Consider the following 24,410-nt stretch of genomic DNA (forward strand, 5'->3'; position numbering starts at 1 on the left):
GTTAAATTATTTTATATAATTAAACAATACAATTGGTAGAATGTGAAAAAAAGTTATAATGTCTCTCGATCACTCATATTCATTTAGCAAATGTTTATTTACTTACTAATCTACAAAGTCTTAAATACTTGCCCAGGTACTAGGAATACAGTGGCAAAAAGTCAATCATTTCCTTTTCACTGGGTTTGTAGTCGAGTATTCTCTCAAATTTTATTTCCTGTGGGTCTTATTAAATATATGTAACGGTGCACACAACTGTCCATGTGCATATGTCTCAAAATACCAATGAATAAACACCAGCAGGCCCCAAATGAGGAGCTGCCTTGATAGAGCCCTACACAAATTCTAAAACTCCTTAGGAAAAATAATAACCACAAAGAGCATGTAATGGCTATTAGTTGAGTAAAATACTGTTGAAAACACATAAAATCAGATTTTTTCCCCATAAAAACAAATTTTTCTAAGCATATTACCTACAACAGTAAGATCTACTCCTATGATTGTCCCAGGAAATGAAGGCATCATTTATGAACATGCATGAATCTGTACAGGCCCAGGTATGGCTTTCTATCCCTGCCAAAGTGTGTGGCTTTTCTTTGGACACTGAATCTTTGTTGTCTGCACAAGGACACCACGAAGAGAACTGGAATTAGAATCCAAAAAGCCCGAACTGCAGTGCCAGCCCTTCCACTTCATGCGTGTGTAACCTTGAAAAGACTAGTTAGGCTTTCTGTATCCCCGTATTGTCTCCTGTAAAAGAGCTATCAACCTTGTGAAATGAATGTTCACAATGAAGGTAATAAGTTATGCTGAACACCCAAGAAACCACCGTCACACTTCTACAGCAATATATGCCATTGTCGTACAGGCTGTATTGTTTGACTTTGATTTAGCCAAGACTCCCAGGATATTTATTTACTTCCAGAAAGGTGTTTTTTGGTTTTTGCAATGCTATGAGTTAAACACAGGGCCTTTGCAGTGAGCCAGAGTTCTGGGATTGCAGGCGTGAGCCATAAGTCTAGCTACAGACAGTATTTGAAAAAGCTGCCCTAATATCAAAGGTGTGTAACAGTGAACATGTAGTAAAACCCTTTCTCTAAATCTATCTTGAAGTGTTACTCTGTTTGTATTGCTTTGTTAATGTCTCTTTGACTCCTCCCACATTTTACTTCATTATATATATTTAATTTGAATAATATGAAATGACCAATATATGACTGTGTTGACCTACAAGTATGGCAACATGAGTGACCCGTCAGCTTTCAAGAAGCTACTGTTCCCATCTTCCAGTCTCTGCAGAAAGGCAGGAACCTAAATTCTGTTGATATCTTGCTCCAAATTGCAAAAGTAATACTTGTCCTGACAGTCAAAGAAATTTTTCTTTTGTTTTGAGTAAAGCCAACCAGCAAACAGAGAGGGCTAAAATCTCCCCCAACTCCAGTTCTTAAAACCCTATTATCTTCTGCTTTGGGAGAATTATAGTTTGATTTCTAACTTTTCTTCCCCTAGTTCAGTAACCTGAATAAAATTGCTTTTGGTTGTTGAACTCTGCAATTTAATTTTTGCTTTAGCCAGGGAAAAGCAAAGTATGTGATACAGCTGCTCTCTTTTCTTCCAAATCAAACTTTCTCCTAGAGACCTTGGATTCCCAAATGCCGCTTGAATTTTTTTCAAGCCGTTCATCAACCTAAGCCCAGAAGGTATTTCAAATATTTTTAAGATTCCCCATTTCTTTTAACAGGAGATGTTGGTTGGAAAGAGAAATGTTAGATGCAATAGGCTTTTTATTTTCCCTTTGAACAGTGTCTTTTTTTTTCTTTCTGCTTTTAGTGTCCTTGGCTGCCAGATATCTGCTTGGTCCAATGTGCGAGAGGGAACAGACCGAATAGTACCAACTGCATCATCTTTGAAATCAATAAATTCTTGATTGGCCTGGAATTGGTGCAAGAGCGGCAGCTCCACCAGGAAACAAACATCTTGAAGCCAGAGGATGACACGAACTGTTCTTGGTCCTCCATCGAGGAAGACTTCCTCACTGCCTCCGAGCACTTGGAGGAGGAGAGCGAGATGGAAGAATACCGGAATGGTGAGACTGTCCCAATAAAAATGAACGTGCATCCCGACCTTAGTCACTGCATAGAAATGTCTTGGAGGGATTTCAAAAAAGTTTCAGGCCGTGTCACTTTGGGTGACAGCATTGCAAATGTCATGCACTGATTTTTAAGGAAGGAAGGAGGAGGACAGAGCACTGGTGAAGATGCTGATGACTGCATTCAGCAGATGAGGAGTGGATGGAGCAGGATCCCAAAAGATGCCTTAGGCGTGTGAAAGAAATCTGTGTGTTTTATTTAATTTAATTTAATCTCATTTTATTTTATTTCATTTTATTTTGTACCGAGACTCAAACTCAGGACCCGATGCTTGCCTGTGCCGTGGAGGCCCCTGTGACCTGTGTGTTTTAAAGAGAAATAATCCTTTCTGCCTTGAGGTAGAGGCTGTCACTGGGAAGAAAGTTAGCTCCCCTGAGAGTTCCATAAAAACTATGTATTAGTTGGATCCGAACTGAGCAGGCCTAGATTTCAATCCCAGAAGGCTCACTTTGAGGCTATGAGACTTGAGACCATCTTTCTAACCTTTTTGAGGTCTGGTGTTTCCTTATCTGTAATTTCAGAATATAGTAGTATCTGCGGCTAGTGACTGTTGTGAAAATAGGAGGCATTAACCAGGAAAGTGCTTGACACTTGACTCTTTCTGTTCACGCATTAGTGGAGCTCGAGAAATGGTTTCTCTTCCCAACTCTTACCTACAGGGAAAAAAAGATCCCAAATACTGTTTTTTCCTAAGACAAGTTCTATGCAAACTTCACAGCAAATCTGTGCAATTCTAAACATTCTTTCTCCTCCTCTCAACCCTCCAGAAGATTGTCAGATGCAGTTATTTATGTTGCTTTCCCCAGAAGGGTGACCACATTTCGGTTCCTAAATGCTATCCCCTCTAGCATATGCACTTATGTCTCACAATGAAAGCTATTTTGTTGTGAGACACTCTATAAGGGACTTAAAACTCTTTCTCAAACTCACTTTTCTTAAAGAAACATACACAGCAGTATATTTGAAAACAGAAAGATAGCCTGGCACTTTAAGGCAAGTTTAGAAAGTATTTATTATTGTCAGATCCATGGAAACCATTTTTAGATCCAAAAAATAATAGTTGATAATAGTTGATCTTATTTTTTTCTTCACTAGGTTGTGAAAATATAAATGTGTCAGCCAATGCTTTCGAAAGTAAAAAGCCAAGGGAAACCACTCAGGAGGAATGGAATGAAAAGAAGGAAAAGTTCCTTTGTGTTTTGGAAAATAAATATGTGAGCAAACAACATACACCATTTATTAAAACAGAAGAATCTCTGGAAAACACAACCTTCCAAAGGCCAGAGCCACCAACAAACCCCTTACAGGGGAACGGTGAAGCCATGGGGAATGAGCGACCAGCCAAAGCTTATCATTCAGACAATTCTGAGGACCGTGTAGAAGAATCTCAGGCAATAGATGTTCCGAGTGACGCCCACTTCTCCATGATAGTTAGGAAAGATGCACCTGCTGCATGTAGCATTGTCACTGAGCAAAGCAGCAACCTTGAGCCAGGAGACCGTGAAGACCCAAGAAATTCTTTTCCTCCTGCTCAAGATGGAGAAACTACTACTGGAGAGTATGCTACAAATTTAGCAGAATCTGTGCTGCAAGATGCATTTATCAGATTATCTCAATCTCAGCCTGCACTCCCCATGGAGCCCACAATCAGTGCTCCTGTAGGAAGTGCTCTGTTTCCCAGTGGCTGTTCCACAAAGGATACAGTGACTGCCAGGTCATGGAACAAGCTCCCCAAAATCGTCATTGTGCAGAGCCCAGATGGTAGTGATGCTGCCCCTGACCCTGGTATCTCCACTTGGCCTGACACAGATGTTTCTGTTGATGCCACAGGGGTTCTCTCAAGAGAGAACCCCAGCAGACACCCTCAGGGTGCTCTAGAAGTAGCGTTAGCCTGTGCAGCCACTGTGATTGGAACCATCTCCAGTCCAAAGGCCACAGAAAGATTCACAATGGAGCAGGAACCCTCAGTGTCAAACTATACCCTGGAAGGCAGCAAAGAGCTGCAAACGCCAGCACCCCTAGGATTCCAAGAACCTTCCATCGGTGACTACTCCTTCCCATCTGCCCTGTGTGGGATGACTCAGGTGGCAAGTGCTGTTGCTGTCTGTGGCCTGGGTGAAAAAGAAGAGGTATCGTGCCCAAGTGACCTCTTGTCTGGAGCTGAGGCATCTGAAGCCACCTCTCTACTTCATAATTTAGGGACAAAAAAGATCATGGAGCTGGAGAAGGAAGCCATTGCAGAGGCTTTGCTCATAGAGGCAGCTCTGGTTTTAACCGACCCTGCATCTTACAGTAGCATCAAAGACCTCATGGATTCTGTGAACAGGAGAATCATAGAAATTGCTTCAAAATCTCAGACCTTGTGTTCAGAAAACTTCCTCAGAAATGACCTGGCACACACCCTGTCCAATGTTATCCTGAAGCATTCCATTGATGAAGTTCACCAGAAAAAGAACATCCACTCCAATGATGGCAGACCTTCGTTTGACTCCCTGGACACCTTTGTGGAAAGCACAAATCAACTGCTCCACAATGTTATATGCTTCACATTCAAGAAGATGAGCCATATGGTGAGGCTTGGTGAATGCCCTGCTGTGCTTTCAAAGGAGACCTTCAGGCAGCGAGAAGTAGAATCCCTAGGCTGCCAGACATTTGACCAGGCTGCTGGTCAAGCATGGACAGAATATTCCAGTGACCATCTGCCTAACAGTCCCCACAGCACTAGTCTCACCTTGGAGGATCTTACGGATGACATGCATCCAAAGCAAGAGAAGAGTGGCGTGAGGCCAGGTCTATTCAACAACCCCACACTGCCTTCTGAATTATGTAGTCACCGAGGGCTGGATTCTTCCACTGCTAAAACAGCCCCCAAGGAAATGCAAAGAATGGTGGGTGAGGATACAAAGACCCCTCAGCAGACACCCGGTCACCAGGAGAATGAACAAGGAGCCTCCTCAGGAGCAGAAAAGATCTCAGTGGTGGGCAAGTACAGGAGCGGCTCTCAGGGTGCGGAGGACAGTACCGATCCCAGCACCCAAGACAAGTGCAGCTGTGCCACATCTCGGAACAGCGACCTCCAAGGAAACCTGTCTTTGTCAGCAGATGACCAGGGCCTTCCTGCTCAGCCCATGCTAGAAGCAAAGCACCCAGACAGCTACTGCATTGCAGACTTCGCAGAAGAATTAGCAGAGACAGTCGTCTCCATGGCAACTGAAATTGCAGCTATCTGCCTTGACAACTCCAATGGAAAACAACCCTGGTTTTGTGCATGGAAGAGAGGGAATGAGTTCCTGGTGACACCAAACGCGTCCTGCCGAGCTCTGAAGAGGAAGAAGGAAAGCCAGGGCAGTGGGAGCACCGTGCGGAAGCACAAGCCACCCAGGCTCAGCGAGATCAAGAGGAAAACCGATGAACATCCCGAGCTTAAAGAGAAGCTCATGAACAGGGTTGTGGACGAGTCCATGAACCTTGAAGATGTCCCCGATTCTGTCAGCATCTTTGCAAATGAAGTAGCAGCCAAGATCATGAATCTCACAGAGTTCTCCATGGTGGATGGCGTGTGGCAAGCTCAGAACTATTCCCGAAATCGTTTACTGAGTGGCGACAGGTGGAACCGGCTGAAGGCCTCCAGCTGCGAAAGCATCCCAGAAGAGGACTCGGAGGCCAGGGCCTATGTGAACAGCCTGGGTTTAATGAGCACCTTGAGCCAGCCAGTCAGCAGAGCCAGCTCTGTCTCCAAACAGTCGAGCTGTGAGAGCATCACGGATGAGTTTTCCAGGTTCATGGTGAATCAGATGGAAAATGAAGGGAGAGGGTTTGAGCTACTGCTGGATTACTATGCTGGCAAGAATGCCAGCAGCATCCTGAACTCAGCAATGCAGCAGGCCTGCCAGAAAAATGACCACCTTAGCGTGAAGCCAAGCTGTCCCTCCAAGCAGTCAAGCACGGAGAGTATAACCGAGGAGTTCTACAGGTACATGCTGAGGGACATTGAAAGAGAAAGCAAAGACAGCACCTTCTCCAGGCGAAGCAGCCAGGAGTGGAGAACTGGCTTGCTGGCTCCTTCTCTACGATCCCCAGTTTGTTACAGGCAGTCGTCCATGCCAGATAGCAGATCCCCCTGCACCAGGTTAACAGTGAATGCACCAGTCAAAGCCAACTCTTTAGATGGCTTTGCCCAAAACTGCTCTCAAGATTGCCTAAGTGTGCAGACCGTCAGTAGCGCTTCTTCATCTGGTCTCTGCAAATCTGACTCATGCCTGTATCGAAGAGGCGGGACTGACCACATCACAAACATGTTAATCCATGAAACATGGGCCAGCTCCATCGAGGCCCTCATGCGAAAGAACAAAATTATCACGGATGATATGGAGACAGCTGATGCTGGTCCTGTTTCTGGCAGCTCTCCCTTTCAAGGGGAAAAGTGTGCAAACAGATTAGCTGCAAAGAGAGTGCCCAGTGGGCCAAACCTGCTTGTTCAGGAGTCTGTTGATTTCTCAAGAAAGGACCCTGTTATCCAAAGCAAACACCCCTCAGTGTCCTCTCCAAGTGAAACTGCTCCTCTTACAGACAAAGATGATTTAGATGCTCAGAAGGAAACTTCCTCCTGCCCTGATGCTGGTCCTCAAAGCCACAGCAGGTGGTCCCTTTGCTCTAGGGGTGTGCCATTGATTCAGATTGAAACAGACCAGAGAGAAGAGTGTGCCAGAGAACCCAAACCTTTGCTTTCCAAAAGCAGCTCCTTACGGGAGGCAGGAGACCATGAAGAAAGAGTCCTGGATGTGGCCAGGGGTGAAGACACAGCCGTGACTGTCTGCCAGAACCAGAGGTGAGTAAATCATCTTTGATTAGATAAGTCACGTGTCACTGGAGTTGGTATTTTAGTTTTTATTCTTCCTTTTAAACATAAATAGACTTTATTGGTGCAAGAACTTGTAAAAATTAAATTCCTGAGACAATAAATGACTTACTTCAGTTAGTACACACTTGTAATAGAAGATTGGAAGTAATCTTTTTTTTAAATTTCCAAAACAAATTGAACTCGTTCATGTAACAAAAGAAACAGATATTATCCTCCTAATTAAAACTACTATCCCATGGCTTGCTGGCTTCTAAAATTTATTCATTGTGATTTTTCAAGCAAAATAATAATAATAAGCAATGCCACTTATTCATTTGAATACAATCCAATTTAAATACACTTTAGTATTTGAATTTGAGATAAAATATTTTGTTTCTCTAGGTCTTTTTTCAAGATTTTTTTTTTTTTTTGCTCTATTGTAGAAATCTCTGTAAGGACACTACCTTACAAAGTGCTGGTTCTTTCAGGGCATGCATAATTGTGGCAGTATAAGTTCAAAGCATCATGGGAGCATGGTCATTTGAATTATTCTTTTCCATAAAAGTGTAATAGAGTTGACACTACGTTTTGAATTTGAGGCAAGGCAATTATTTATTTCAAGCTGCTTAAATAAATGCCAATTCCAACTTACTCCTTCTGTACAAAATTCATAAGAGAACATTGCACCACCTTTATTTTTAGTCTAGAGTTAAGCAAAATTTAAAAAGTCCTGGCTTCAGAAACATAAAGCTGGAGAAATAACCTGCATAATCTTTTCAGAGACATATGCCTATTGTTTATTGTTTGCAAAGGGCCTGTGGTTTTTAAACATTTAAATCCAATAAGTAAGTAAGTTGAACAAAGTTCAGCAGTTCTCTGAAGATCCAGTACAGTTCAACCTCCACCAGGGAATTGCAACAAATGCAATTTCAGCCATTTATGCTTCTTATTAGGAGATATCAGCATAGGCTGTGTTTGGCACATGGTGCAGTTGGACCTGAGTACTTCCTGCCTAGCCACTTAGGGCTGCGAACTGTACTCTCCAATTGGTTGTAGAAGGATGCAAACAGAGAAAGCATGAGAATATAAGAGCATCAAGGTAAAGGAGAACAAAGCTAAACTAAATGAGGAAAGCGAAGCTGACCAAGAAGACAAGTTTTATATGTCAGTAACTCTCCAGCTACAGAAACTGCTTCCCAAAGACTCTGATCGAGGGAATATGAGAAATTCCAATTTTTAATAATTGTTATCAAAGAGCTAAAGAAATGAAATAGTCAATATAAAATTGTTTAGAATTACCCTAACTTCAAATATAAGGAGAAAGAAATCCTCGATTATGATTGGGATCATAGAGGCCAGGAGTGAGTCTGAACCAAGGATCACAACCTGGCTGAGTCATCTAGTTGGAAACATTCACTAAGTTAGCAGGGCAACAAGATTCATGTTTGTAAACTCAAATAAAATAATCACTATCACTGGAGTTGAATAAAGTACATCATGCAATTTTGAATTAGATGCCACTGATACTACACTTTTAAAAGATACCACCTGGAAAACTTATTTTTAAAAGTTTTAGAATAGCCGAGCGTGGTCGCTCATGCCTGTAATCGCAGTACTTGGGAGGCTGAGGCAGGAGGATCATTGCGAGTTCGAGACCAGCCTGGGCTACAAAGTGAGCTCAAGGCCAGCCTGAACTGCATAGCATGAAACCCTGTCTCAAAAAAGGCAAAAAATTAAAAAATAAAAAAAATAAAAATTTTGGAATAAAGCTTCCAACTGACATAGGTTTGTGTTCCATATAATAACCCAAGCACACAATCTCTTAAAACACAGTATGAGTTTTGGACTTAGTTTTCCATGAATGAAAAAAAAATATGAATCCACTTGCAAAATATAGGGAATGATTATTTAATACACTTTGTGCAGGATGCAAAGAATTGTTATAGAACACGAGCTCACTATGAACCTTACATTCTGTCACTCAGAACCAGTTCCCTGGTTTCTCCTTACCCAGTTTCCTCAGCCATACATGAGAACAATAGTAATGCCAGTACCATAAAAAGAATTATTATGGTTTTTAAAAAAAGCAAGCTAAAGGGGCTGGGGCTTTAGCTCAGTGGCATAAGCGCCTGCCTTGCAAGCAGACAGTCGTGAGTTCGATCCCTGGTACCGATAAAAAAACGAAAAAGACAAAAAAAAAAAAAAAAGCAAGCTACACAAAACTCTTAACTTGGGGGCTTGCCTACTATTAACATTGAATAAATGTTTACAGTTATCACTGCTGTTGGGCTGAAGGTATGTAGTGCCTTTTATTCCAGAAGAATTTTTCCCCAAGAAAAAGCTATCATGAACAATGTGAGTGTTAAAACAAAAGAATTCCTAGATTTTTCCAAAGGGGGAAGATAATTATAATTAAACCGTGTTTTCTAAGCTCAGCATCATTATCATGGGATTCAATGTGTCACAAGTGAACACAAAACTAAATTCCCTGTGACAGAGCTCTCTCCACTCACCCAGGAGAGCAAGGCAGATGACACAGGTATTTCTAATTTTGTTTGGAAGTGAAGATTTGTCATGTCCTGAAGATATTTTTAAGCTACTCAGTGAGCAACATTTCCATATTTCTTTAAAATTTCATTAAAGGGCCAGGGATTCGGTTCAGTGGCCTAAGTGCCTGCCTGGGAAATACAAAGTCCTGAGTTTGATTTCTGGTACCAAATAAAATAAATAAATAAATAGAATTTTGTTAAAACTAAAAAATATAGAAGTAAAAATCATTTCCTTACTTTTTTTATTTGATAAAAGAATAACAGCTTCAGAAATCATTCCCAGTTAGAAGTACCTGTTGTCTACCAGGTCAACTCACTTTATCAGATACTGGAGTCACCCCTCAATTTCAGAAACATTAAATAATCTGGGGTAGTCCTTTCCTTGATTTCTGAGGAAATTATATTTTATTGCTGGGCAGTAATGTGGTTCTGTTTGTTTTGGGTTTTTGTGGGGACGGAAGGGGTATTGTGTGTGTGTGTGTGTGTGTGTGTGTGTGTGTGTGTGTGATGCTGGGATAGAGACTGGAACCTCATGTGCGCTAGGCATGCAATGTAATACCCATTTACACCCTAATCTATTTTCATTGCTGTCCCCTTTCTTTGAGGAGAGCAGCTATTTTCTTTTTTGGAAGTTGAGCCCACGATGGATAAACAGCATTGCACTTACTGACATAATCTAGTATTTTTAGAAACAAATTTTATGTTGTATATTCACTTATATTTGAAAAACATTATTCATCCTACAAGGATTGAGCTCCCAGTCTGTGATATCCACTATTGTGGGAGCTGAAAAATACAGAAGAAAATTCTCCCATGGTTCTTCCATACTAGTAAGAGATAACAGACAACATACATGGATAAACTCTGGAAAATGACTATAGGATCATATGATGGAAAATTTAAAGAGCAATGTGATAGAGAATAACTGGCGAAAGAAGTAGCTACTAGAGATAAGATGTTAGCATTTAAATTAGATTAAATGAAAGAAAAAAGAACTTGAGAAAAATTGAGGTAAGATACTTGCATTCCAGACATTTCAGTATCATAATCTGATTGTCTCACCATGAATCACCTAGAAATCTTGAGTTAAATCTAATTAACAACACCCATTTAAATACGAAGCTGTGCTTAGCAGTAATAATTATAGTAGTGAGAGGCTCACAATATAAAAGACTAGAAATAAATATCATAAATTGACTGACTCTGTGCCTCCTTTTGAGATGTTTACACTTCTCAGTTGAAATTTTATCTTCTAAACACCAGTAAAATGAAGAAATGACACTGTGGGCTTATAAATACTTAAGAGTTGGAGCAGAGAGCAGTCTCCAAACTAGAAGGGTAATAACCATCTATGAACTAAAGAAAAGTTCAACAACCCCAAAAAGGAGCTGAAACAAAATGTATGTCTCAGGCTTAGGGCTCTTGGGTTTTTTGATTTTTGTTTTTTGTTTTTTAAGAGAATAAAGCCTAACAAAATGAAACAGAATAAAGCCAATCAAAACAAAACAGAGAAAGTGGTATAGAACTTCAAAACAGGATAATAGGAAATCAACATTGGCCACCATAAAAATCTTGTAATCTTAAGTAGTTGTCCATTCCTTCAGACATAGTAAAATCAAATAAAACACATTGGAACAAAAGCAATCAAAACAGAACATTAAATAAATAAAACAATAAATTGGAACAAAACAGAACAGTGAGAACAATCTTGGATTTCAAAAACAAAACAGAAGGAAATCCTCCATATTTGCTATATTGTATACTATTAGTCTCCTAATAGACACTCAGAATGCTGGCTCTGGGCCTGCAAAGTCAATTAAACAGTACAAGAATTTAATCATTTTTGTACCTCAGTTGCTATCAACTCGGCCTACCCTCAGAACCAGCTGGTTGCATACAGAGGGGTTCTTGATTCTCAGCCTTTGTGACTATCAGCTCACAGGAGGAGTGAACTGGCTTCTCTTTTCCTGGACCCCACATGGTTTGTGCAGCTTATAGAAAGGGCAAATTGGCTTCCTGTTGTGCTCCCTCCAGATCAAACATGGCTTCTGCTGACTCACAGGAAGAGTGAACTGGCTTCTTTCTTCCTGGGCCCCACATGGTTTGCATGGCTTATGGGAATGGTGAATTGGCTTTTCGCTGTGCTCCTCCCGGACCCAGCATGGCTTTCTCAGAGTTAGGACTCTTGATATATGAAAAAGATTTACCATAAAAATTTACAGTTACAGGGACTGGGGATTTAGCGCAGTGGTGCGGTGCCTACCTGGCAAGTGTGAAGCCCTGAGTTTGATTTCCAGTACTCAAAAACAACAGAAAAAAAATTGCAATTACAGGTTGTCTCAATGTATGCTTGGAGTTCTAATTTGCATTACTGGTTGATGCAGAAAACCCCACACTAGTTAATAACTTTAAAACAGCCTCAGTTTAATAGCCCCATAACACTTTGACACAGGCAAACATAAATCTCTGATGATTAAACCCATGTCTTGTGGGATTCCAAAGCCCTAGTAAATGTGAGTTAAGGACCTCAGAATGCAAAACACACATAAGATCAGGGTATTTCAGGGAAGAGTACATACAAGCATTAGGGTTAACTCTACCAAGGATCTCAAATGTTAGAATTATTACATACTGAATGTGATGTGTAAAAACTGGGAAAATTATACAAGAGTTAGGAACAAAGTACAATCAAAATAGACGAGGCAGATTCAAAGTCAAATACAATAAAAGCTAAAAAGTATAACAATTGAAAGTAAAGACCACTAAGTATGTATTTTTAAAAGTCATTGAATCAAAAACCTTAGTGGCATAGTTGCTAAGGAGCAATAATAAAATATAAACACAAAAGAACTTCTGTTTCCAGCTATAATGGCATTTCTGAAACTGAATTTTCCCTCTCTGTGAACAAAATTAAAAAATGTGTACAAAATAGAATGTGTGGAGCAAATATTTTTTATATTGTACTGTAAGCATCATGCAGAGAGAAGAGAGATAAACATGGTCCCAACCTTCTGCCTGGACTCCCGGTTAAGACAAGGGAAAGGGAACAAACCCGAGCAAAGCTTAGTGGTCGCTCTGAGTTGCAGAGCCAGAGATTGGAGGATCCCGTGCAGACAGAGAGAGCTCCGGAAATCTGCAGCAGGTCCCTAAACACTGAGCAGTACGTGTATCACACAGCCTCCATGAAGCCAGAGAGCGGGTGCTAAGTATCTCCACAGAGGCACAGAGGCATGGCAAAGTTCAGTTCCAATCAGGCAGAAGGCAGACTCCAGATTAAACACACCCAACACTTTCTAGAGACCCTAAAAGGATCACAGCATAGAATTAGAGATTAAACTTGATTTAGAATAATTTAAGGACAAGTACTAAAAATAGGAAGCTGAATTGAAAATAATGTAACTTAGGAAATTCAATAATCTTTAAAGAAGGACAGCAAAATACAATAGTCAGCAACAAACTTTCAATGTCACAACCCATCAAAACAGGTTACACATACAAAGAAACAAAGCTATCACTCATACCAAGGAATACAATCAATAGAAATAGTCAGAAATTTCAGAGAAACTAACAAGAATTTTAAATATCTAAAAGTATGCCAAAAGATTTAATGATATGCAAAAGTGTGAAACTTTATGAAAATTACAAACTTAAAAATCAAAAAGGATAATGAGCCATCAGCAGGATAAATAAAAAAGTAAACAACATTGAAGCACATGGCAATCAAATTATTTATACAAATCTTTTAAGAGCAGCTCATAAAAAAAATTGCCTGCTAAGAAACACAAATAAAAATTGTAGATTTCTCATTAGAAACAATAAGCAAAAAGAAAATAAAGAATACCATTTTTACTGCGGTGAAGGAAAAAAGATTATCTACCTCTTTACTCAGCAAAAATATCCTTCAAAAATAGTGTTCACGGATAGGATGACTCAACGTTGCCAAGATACAGGTTCTTCTCAAGTTGATCTACAGATTTCAAACCAAGTAAAACCAAAATCTTTGTGAGGAATAAGATATTTTTTGAGATCTCAGCAACCTGATTTTCAGGTTTATATCAAGAAGCAAAGACTCACCATTTCCAACACAGGATTAGAGGAAAAAAGAATCAGAGAAATGACCCTAATGGACCTCAATAGTTAATCTACAGTTATATTCAAGACAGTGAGGCACTGGTAAAAAAGAACATGAATTCATCAACAGAATTCACCAGGAGCAGCCCCATATAAATATCGCTAACAGAGAACAGGTGCTAAGATGAAGAAACGAATCTTCAACAAGCCGAATCAACTGGACACTCACATGCAAATAAAAATAATGCTAGACACAGACCTTATACCATTCATTAAAAAACTAACTCAAAATGGATCACAGGCTTACATATGAAACCCAAAACTACAAAGCTCTTGAAAGATAACAGAAGAAAACTGACTTGAACTTAGAAATGGTGATGACTTCTTAGTTTTCAAAGTGAAAAGTATGATTTATAAATGAAATAATTGATAAATTAGACTTTATTAAACTAAAAATCTGCTCTGCAAAAGGTACTATCAAAAGAAGAAAAAGAAAGCCATAGATTTGGAGAAAATATTTCTAAAAGACATAGCTGATAAAGCCCAAATGTCCAAAATATACAAAGAACTGTTATAACTCAATAATAAGACAATGAAAAATGATTCTAAAATAGACAAAAAACTAGGAGACACATTTCACTAAAGATGTACCAATAAAGTAATTGAAAAAGTATTAACATTGTATATCATTAGTAAATTATCAATTAAAACAAACAAATATCACTAATTATCAGTTATTCAAATGGCCAAAATCCAAAATACTGATGCTGGCACATCTCTGTTAGGATGTCAGGTAGCAGAAGTGTTTATTTGCTGCAGGCAGCACTGTGAAATGAAAGCCACTTTGGAAGACTGCTTGGCAGTTTCTCACAAAATTGAATATACTCACCATACTACCCAGAACCATGCTCCGTGCTATTTACTCAAATTAATGGAAAACATGTCCAGACTAAAACTTGTACAAGGACATTTATGACAGCTTAATTTGCAATTGCCAAAACATGGAAAGAATCAAGATGTTTTTCAAGAAGTGAAGGGAGAAACATAATGTGGTACACTGAAGCAATGTGCTAAATGGAGATGCGCTACCAAGCCAGAAAAATATAAGGAAGCTTAAATGCATGTATTAATGATAGTCAACCTTTGCTGGGTGTGGTGACTAATCCCAGCACATGGGAGGCTGAAGCAGGAGGAGTACAGGGAGTTCAGAGCAGCCTGGGACTACATAGTGAGTTCGAAGGTAGTGCTAACTACATAATGAGACCCTGTCTCAAGAAAAAGTTGCCAACCTTAAAGACTATGAACTGTGTGATTCCAGCTCTATGACATGATGGAAAAGGTAAAAGAGTGGAGAAAGATCAGCAGAGCTGACAGATTTATACAGCAGAAACTATTCTGTGCAATATAATGGTGAATAAATGGCATGCTCGTGTTTGAATGTATTCTCCAAAAGACACGGATTAAAAACTCAGTCCCCAGTGCTCCAGTAGTGGGAGGTGGAGCTTGCTGGAAAATTAGGTCAACATCCCGCCACCCCCATAAGCAGATCAGGATAATTAATAAAGGGCTAGAGCTGCGAGTTCTGCCTCTTCTCCTTGCTCATCCTCTCCACCATGCAGCAACACAGCAAGAAGGCCCTCACAAGATGCTGGAGCCTCTGCTTTAACTTCTCACCTCCAGAGCTGCCATCAAAGTTCTGTTTTTCATAAATGACCAAGTCTTCAGTGTTCTGCTACAGGAGCACCGAATCTAATAGGGCAGGGCAGTCATCATGCATTCGTCAAAACCCGTAGGACACACAGCGCCCAGAGCAAACCCTCATGTAATCTGTGGGCTTTGGCTGAAAATGATGAATCAGGGTGTGTTCACTGATTATGAAGAAGATACTGTTTTCATGCAGGATGTTACAGGGAAGGGAGAATGTAGGAAAAGATGGAAAGTGTGTTTTCTACTCAGCTTTGCTACGAGCCAAAAACTACTGGAAAAAATAAAGCTCACTTAAGCTTTTAGAAAGTATTAGAGAATATGCCACTGGAAGACCTTATAATAAGAAGGACTAGTGTCAGGCCACAGATTAAAATACTGGTGAAAATTTGGAAGACAGTTTGGTAGTTTCTTTCAAAATTAGCAAATTCTAGCATCCCAAAATAATTAACATGCCAGCAATAGGAAATATGTACAACAATATAAAACACCACTCTCTCTCTCTCTCTCTCTCTCTCTCTCTCTCTCTCTCTCTCTCTCTCGCCAATTCCTTAAAAGATGTTCACTGACTTATGAAGAATTAAAATCTATATCAGTTGTGACATTGGAGCAAAGAAACCGAAGTACACTGTTATAAATGTCTTTTATTATATGTGAATTTGTATAATGTTATCTAACATTAGACTATAAATTGAAGGTAAATATTTTAAATCCTAAGGTCACTACTAAGGATAAAACAAAATTATGGTAAGTCAATGCTGTAGATAAAATGGAAGGTAAAGTATTGCTCAATTAACCTTGGAAAATGCCAGACCAGAGAAGGGAAAAAAAGCCAAGAACAGAAAGAAAAAATAGAAATCTATTATCAAGATTCCACATTTATATCCTACTATTAGTAGAATTGTATTAATTAATAATCTAAAATTTCAATTAAAAGGCAAATTTGTCATACTGAATTAAAAAAAAAAAAACATAAACTGCCTTCAAGAAATACAGTCTAAATATAAGGACACAAAGAGTCCAAGAGTAAAAGGATGGAAAATAAAATATATGAAAGACAGAATAACTACATTAATATTAGACTATATAAACTGCAGCCTAAGGAATATTATCAAGAATAACTAGACACTTTATAATGTTAATGGGGTCAGTTTATGAAGACATAATAATAATTGTGTAATCACAGCGCTTCAGCCTGTGTGAAACAAAAGCTGAAAGAAGAAATAGAAGAATGTAAAATTACAGTTGGAAATTTAGCATTCTTCTCTCATTACTGGAATAATAACAATAAGATGTACAAGACGAGCAACAGTCACAGTCAACTTGATCAAACATTAATAAATTAATATTTATCAAACGTCCCATTCAAAACAATAAAACACTCACTTTTTTCAAGGGTACTTGTACTGTATACCAATATGTCTTATTAAACCATAAAACAAATGTTATTAAATTTAGAAAAAGCGAAATAATATAGATTGTGTTCTCTGATCACAATGGAATTGGACTTAAAAATCAATAATAAAAAATGGTCTGGAATGCTTCCATAATGTTTAGAAATCAGGAATGCCTAAATATTACCCATTGGTCAAAGAATTTCACAAGCAAAGAGCAAAATTTTGAGTAAAATAAAAATGAAGCATCAAAATTTGTGAAATGCAGGTAAGGTAGTACACAACAAAGAAATCTGTACAATAGTTTTAAGTGTTCCTCTCTATAATAATCTAGCATCAGTAATCTAAACTTCCACCTTAAAAAGCTAAAGGAATATAATCAAATTAAACTTAAGGTAATATAAGGAAGCAAATAATTAAAAAAAATAGGAGCAGACATCAGTGTTTATAAGAATCATGGAGGAAATCAGTGAATTTGAAAGTTTACGTATTTTAGTTTACAGATTGGTGAATATATACATATTTATATATTTAAAGTTGAAGTAAAATATATAAGATGTGAACATTTAATTTCTATAATTTCCTTGTACTTCTACCATAACTATACATTTATTTTCATTGTTATCTTGTGCCTATGGGCAAGTGACTTCTGTTTTTCAGTTACAGTAATGACTTAAAATTTCCTTTTAAAACAAATGTAATCAAGATAACTAAGGTAAATTGATTTAAAGAAATTTTAGTATTAATAATACAGATGGAATGCATATATATGAGAATCATAAAAATAGCATCCTAGCTAATTCAGGTGGGCACACACTGGGCTTAACGGTACCAGGCTCCATGCCACCTCAGAGATGCTACAGTAGGACTCGGCATGCACATGGTTCTCCAGTGCAGTGTGTTCCAGTGGCAAGATCAGAAAGGAAAAAAGCCATCTCTATTAATCTGCATAACACATCTGTGGATTATTCCTAAATAAATGAGCAAAGCTATCAATTTCTCTCAAAAGAAAATGAAAAGCACGATTTTGGATATTCATCATTCATCTTGAATTCTGAACATCAGGGCAAATGTGGCATGGAACATGCGATTTATTGTAAATAGAGCATGAAATTAAGGGAAAATAAAATGTACTGACAGACTCATTTTTGACCTGGGTGTGCAATGTCAGTCACTTGGATTGAACTCCTCTTTTAACAAGAAATAATTTGAAGTTAGTATTCCTGATAACAAAAGATCTAAATTCAGTATGGACTTAGTCCAAGAAACTACTTGTTAACCCGGCAAACAAAAGGCATTTATCACAACACTTAGCTTAGTTACACATCTTTGGCAGTAAGCATCTTATTCCCATTTCTCATCAATGAACATTTCTTTCATTTGAATTTAAGTGAATTCTGTCTCCTTGTCTCTATCCATCTTCCTCTTCCTCAGCATTTTAGAAAGGACAATTATTAAGCTTATTAAGTAACAGAGACAGCCACATCTCAAGAGCAAAGCAATCTCGAAAATCATCACAGGGAATATAAAGGGTCTGGCTTTGAAAACTGTTCTGGAATAGCTTTTTAGGCAACAACATTCACCTATCAAAAGGAAATTTTTAATCATGCCTTTGGGACTCCACTTTCTATGGCTAACCTAACCTTAGAAGTTATCTGAAGTTTAAAATGATAAAAGAAAGTATAACAGAATGAATTCCAAGTTTGAGAAAAAATTTGTAGACATTTCTGCAGCCCATATGTTGTTATAAATGCTTAGGCACAGCTTTTCAGATAGAGATGAAGAGCCCATTTACAGTAAAACCTTGGTTTGCGAGCATAATTTGTTTTGGAAACGTGCTTGTAATCCAAAGCACTTGTGTCAGAAAGAATTTCCTGAACTGATATAGGACAAATGTAACTCCCAACAGATGTCAGATGTGCCAGGTTCCTGATCTCAAACAAGATCAAGGAATAAAGTTGTGAGCCAAAGGGAAAAGCTAGTACAGATTGGAAATAAGGAGAGATCAGCGTCTGGATTTCTAGGGAGTGAGTGGTCACTGGGTCTGTTGTCAGGAGCAATTTACACAGCAAAGTCACAATGTAGGTCAATCTACAAGCAACCTGCAGGATTACAAGATAACTGCTTAGCTAATCTTGATCCAGTAGGAAAAAGAGACACATGTTAAGGGCACATGGGCTTGGGTGACTGGTACCCATCTGCATGCACTGGACAAGGCGGTGCTGGTTATGGTACTTTCTCAAGTTACAGTTTATCACTTCGGAAGGTGTGCAGGGCTGACCACTGCATCTTCATCTTGAGGCCCGGCCTTCACGTGCACCTTCAGCCACAATTCTGATGTTTTTATTTTTGTGCTGACTTCCTTGAAATCCCAGTCCCTCTCCTTCTCTGACTATATATTAATTTCTATCTAGCTTAGCTGTTTATAATTATAAATGATGGAAAATCAGATGACTCACTCCACAACCCAAAAATATTTATATAAAAATGATTCTAATACTGTAATATAATACAAAGTAATTTTTGAAATTACAAAATATAAATAAAAATAAACAAATTAACTTGCACTTATTTTGCAAACCTTTGTGGCTAGTACGAAGGAGACAAAAGAAAGGAAGATTATTATGCATGACTATTTTCACTATCACTAACGTAATCACTGCTATCTACTGGCTCAGTGGAATCTTATTCTTTTCATTCAGCTTTGTCAAGGAACCTATCCAGTGACACTTGCTTTTGACTCCTTTTGAGGATTTTACAGAAATGCGACCTTGCAGTCTCACAAAACAGATTCATTGCTCGCACCGCTACAGCTTTATTCAGGTGGTAGCTTCCTACAAAATTTAACTTTTCCCTACACTTTACACATCTCCCTAATCTCAGTGGAAGTGCAGGATTCTCCACGTGTTTCTCCTCCTTTGCAGATGAGATCTCCTCCGTAACCTCTTAATGTCGGGAGAAAATCACCCACAATCCCTCAGAGAAAGCGAGAGAGAGAGCACTAACTCAGCTGTGATCATGTGATGTTTAGCATCATATCCTATTTAAATTGCAACACATTGCTATTTACTAAGTTAAAATGTATTTGAAATGTTTGATTGTCTTGTAGAACACTCTCAGAACAAGATACTATCCAAGGTTTTATATTCTCTCTCTCTCTCATTTGAAAAGGAGTAGATTTGATAGAGGAAAAAGGAACCCCAAATGTATTTGTAACTGAAACATCACGATATCCTGAAGGAAGCTTTTGGCAGGACAGTTCTCTGTCCATGAATAATTCCTAAGGTGCACAAACAGTAGACAGCATTCTCTACCATGACTGTGAAATGATCTGCAGAAAAGCATTCCAGTGGCCACTATACCAGTGGCAGTACTTTGTGTGGTCAGATGAGAAAAATCATTTTAATTTTGTTTGTAGTCATTAATGTTATTATCTTCTGCACTACTGGTTGTTATGTTTTTGTTTTTTGCAGTACGGGGGATCATACCCAGGAACACTCGACCACACAGCTGCATCCCCAGGCCTTCTTATTTTTTATTTTAAGACAAAGTCTCACTGAGTTCCCCAGGCTGGCCTTGAACTTGTAACCTTGCTACTTGAGCTGCCTAAATAGCTAGAATTATAGGCAGGCACCGCAATGCTCTGTTACACTTAGTTGTTTGCTTTTTTTTTTTTTTTATTGTAGTGTAGGTGGTATTGGGAAATAAGGTACCACGTTTCACATTTATGTACACTCAGGGTTTCCCAAGCAAAGAACATTGGCAGCTGGATTAAGGAGTGATTATATGCTGATCCTAAAGGTAGAGATGCAGAGACTTTCATAAATGTTCTAGAATGGTGAATTGGAGACCATCCCTCCACTTTTCAGAAGATTAGGACAAATTCATTCATTCATTCATCCTGTCTCTCTGTCTCTCTCTCTCTCCCCTTTTTTCTCTCTCTACCTTTCGCTTCTCCCCTCCTTGATCTGTTTCCTTTGTTCCTTTTTTCTCTGTGGTCCCTGGAGAACAGGAAAGACAGATGTGTCAGAAAGTCCCACATGAAAAAAAAAAAAAAAAGAACAAAGTCCACATGAGCCCTGCTTCATAATGCTGGTATGATCTACAACCTTCAAACCTCACAGTACATGTAGTGTACCTTTGGGAATGAGAATCTAATGTAAGCGGATGTGTGAGTGCCTAAATGTTCCAGCTTCTAATCTAGTGTGTGTGTGTGTGTGTGTGTGTGTGTGTGTGTGTGTGTGATTACAGCAGACAGACAAGGGACAATCCAATTTATTAAGGGCTGCTTTCACCCAGTGTTAGTAGCACAGCATGTTAAAAACTGCCACACTTCAATGCCACGGTTACTTCAAATATTTTTGCTCGCAGGTAACACAACATCTCAGATCTTTCACAATTTCAGATCTAACAAGTAGAACTAACCAAATTGAAAATATAAATCTAATTATAAAATTAAACAGTTAACACCATATTCATCAAAAGAACACATTATGTGCCCATGGCTTTACTTTTTATTTCTAGTGCATAAGAAAGTACAAAAATGTTTGATAATGTCTGGTATAAATACAGATAACCATGTATACTAACTAAAGGGAACATTGTGTATCACTGAAAAGAAGAAAAACAAATAAACTACCTTGACGGTGGTGGGGCACTGGTGATATTAAGGAAGGCTTTAGAAAAATGGACATCTCTTGGCTGAGCCTTGAAGGATAGTAAGAAGCAAAAGCACAATAGTTTTTAGACTTTCAATCCCTAGTGAATTATATAATTCGCTAGTAAAGAATGGCAATCCTTACTGGACAAATACTCATATTACAGGCACTAAGTTAAACAAGTTTTGCTTTGTAGTTTATTTCTTCCAAACTCCTGTGTGAGAATGTGTTAGTAGCAATTAGTAGTAGTGATGATGGCAGTGGCAGTAGTAGTTATTTTTAGAAAGGTTGGTTAATTGTTTATGTTGAATGGAAGAGTGGTGATAGACCCGGAATCTTCACAAGCTAATGATAAGGACAAGGCTCAGAGCATTCATTTTTCCAACTTTTGGTCACAGAAGTTAAATAGGCAAAAACCAAGAGACAAGAAATCTTGGGCACGTTTTAGGAACACAAGTCTCAAAGCTCAGGGTCGAGAGTTTGGTACTAACTCTGTTGTAACCTTGGATAAATCCTTCCACCTGACTGGGTTTCTGTATCAACACCTACAGCACATCGATGAGATTCTTTTCAAACTGAAATTTCTAGCACTTTAAAAGAAACCAAATTAAGAACTTCACAACACAGTGACAGATGTAAGTAAATACATGAAAGATACCATAGAGATGACGCTAAAGGACCTTAGTAACCGAGTATAAGAGCTAAGAAGGAGAAAACAGAAGAGTGTATTTTAAGATCAGGTACGCAGAGATTACTGAAGATAAAAAACCCAAGAAGAGCATGAAAGACCAATCAGAATTCATTTTAAATATTGATTCTGAGCTATTAGTGAGAAAGACAAGAAATGTTCAGAAGACCAACTGACAATGACACTCCATAGTCCAGACTATTGACTGAGGTTCAACTTTTGAAGCTATTTACATTGACAGGCAGATTGATGAGATTGCTTAGGGACAGGCTGTGGAAAGAGAGAGTAAATCAATCACAACTGGCTCCAGTGACAGTTAAAGGAGAAACAGAAAATTAGGCTTTAGGCAAGGAGTGACCAGAGAAGCAGAAATTCATAGGAAGAGGGAAGAGGGTACACATCAAATTTAAATAATAACAAGCACCAAAGGAACGATCAGCCAAAAGAAAGATTCCACTTGTGTCCAGGGACATTCTGTTCACTATGGTGGAGACCTGGAATCAACAGTGTCCAGCATGATCTCCATGAAAGGTTCCATGTTGTGCCTCCTTTCCTGGTTAATAATGTCTTCCTGTCTACAGTGACAGTCCTGATGCCAGAGATGTACCAGAAGCTGAAGTCACAACAGAAGCCAGAGCCCCTGATGACTTTCCCAGTCCTCCCAGCAGCAGCGAGGAGAGTACAAGCAGCTGGTCCCAGCTAGCCAATGAAGAGGACAACCCAGATGACACAAGTAGCTTTCTGCAGCTCAGCGAAAGATCCATGAGGTACCTGCTGCTTGTTTGACTTACCAGGGAAAGGGGTCTTAACAGAGAGGTTCCAAGCAACACATTGGATAGTTCTCTGCAAAGTCTCCCTAATAGTGAGAGAAAAAGCAGAAGAAAAACTCCCATTTAGTCAAGGTCTCTGGCTGTCAGGATTCATGCTGAAAGATATTTTCAGATTTCTTGAGTAGAGATGAGAGGTAGCCATATTCCCTTCCCTGAAAGACCCAACTAGAGTGTTCAGTGTACCAGCACTAGCACTAGCACTGTGATTTTTGTTAATAGAGAGCTGCTGTCACACCTTGTCGCAGTTTTCTCCCTGGTTCATTTCGGCTTGGTTTACACTGGGCAAGTGTTTTCACATTGTGTCATGTTGTTTGGCCCATTTCTCTCCTTTATCTGCCCTGCCCTCTGTATTATTCTTCTGGAAAAGATAGTTGCTTAGGAGAGATGAGATTTGGAAGAACTTGAGCAATTAGACACAAACTAAAAGCTATTCCTCTTTGAGGTGGAACATCTAAAGCATCTCTCTGTGTCTAGGGAAAGTCTTACAGTGTGTTTGCCATTGGACCAACAAGTCCACAGGATTTCCAGAGAAGCCAAATGGAAAATGTCATGCCAAAGCCTCTGAGTGCACATAGGGAGCTTTGAAAATTTTATTTCTGGCAGCCCAGTCTGTTTACACCATAGGAACATTTCATAATTTTAAACAATGTGTCTAAAATCCCCAACACTGGTGGTAAATGTCACAAAATAGAGACAAAAAGCCAAGAGAATTTTAATCTTTGGCTTTCACGGCAGAAGTTTATAGGGTTAAGCACCTCCCGTGCAATATTGACTCATCGGATTGCAATCTGTGGAATAGTCTGAGCCACCTGAAACTTCAGACAAGCATTTATAATGGAGAGCATCTGGTGGGTATTGAAAGAATATTATTCCATTGTATGGCACACCAGCAGCCGCCCTTCCAAAACCTCGCTTGGAAGAGACATTCTTGTGAAATAGAGAAGGTGAGAGGAGATTCAGCGAGCTTGGTAAAATTGGATACTTTGATTTCACAAGTACAGGAAGAGCCTGAAATTTGGCTCAACTCTACTGCATCTCAGTGAGTAAGTGCCATCTTAGTAAGTAGACCAGATGTTAATTGTACAATCGACAGAAAAGATGCATGTATAATCCTCCTTCTTGACAGTAAGTCAGGTGTTGTATGTTGTTCCTCCTCAAAAATTGTAAGATAAAGGAATGATAAAACTTTCACATTACCCTCTTTTTGAGCCTGTAAATTTTTTCATCCATAGAAAAACAAGCCATGTAGTTATACTGTGAAATCCTATAGAATTACCTTGAGAAAAATCTCCTGAAAGGTAAAGAAGGAATATGGTTTTCTATCAAATTTTCCAAGAGGCAAGCAGATCAGCAATATGGTACCTCCCAGACAGCATTGCCAGGACTTTGTCTGCAGACATACCCAGCAAAAAGAAATCTCTTACTGACAAAATGAATTACTATCCCTCTGACTAGAATGAGAAAGAAAAGAGAATGCTGGTTGTTACATGTGACATCATTTTGGACATTAAAACTTGTTTTTATTA

The 24,410-nt window shown here is 38.9% G+C and overlaps 1 protein-coding gene across 7 annotated transcripts in view; it reads left to right on the forward strand.

The window, feature by feature from the left end:
* The window catches only part of Sphkap (SPHK1 interactor, AKAP domain containing), a 167,513-nt gene that overhangs the window by 132,071 nt on the left and 11,032 nt on the right, over positions 1 to 24,410 (forward strand). For all 7 annotated transcript variants that reach the window (XM_063237205.1, XM_063237207.1, XM_063237208.1 and 4 more), the window contains 3 exons: positions 1,831 to 2,086; positions 3,246 to 6,978; positions 22,636 to 22,821. In XM_063237205.1, the coding sequence (XP_063093275.1) occupies positions 1,831 to 2,086; positions 3,246 to 6,978; positions 22,636 to 22,821 (4,175 nt within the window). The remainder of the gene's footprint in view (positions 1 to 1,830; positions 2,087 to 3,245; positions 6,979 to 22,635; positions 22,822 to 24,410) is intronic.

This window comes from Cavia porcellus, unplaced genomic scaffold (assembly GCF_034190915.1).
Source record: "Cavia porcellus strain 051 isolate PalLab524CR breed Dunkin Hartley unplaced genomic scaffold, mCavPor4.1 scaffold_26, whole genome shotgun sequence".
Lineage (NCBI taxonomy): Eukaryota > Metazoa > Chordata > Mammalia > Rodentia > Caviidae > Cavia > Cavia porcellus.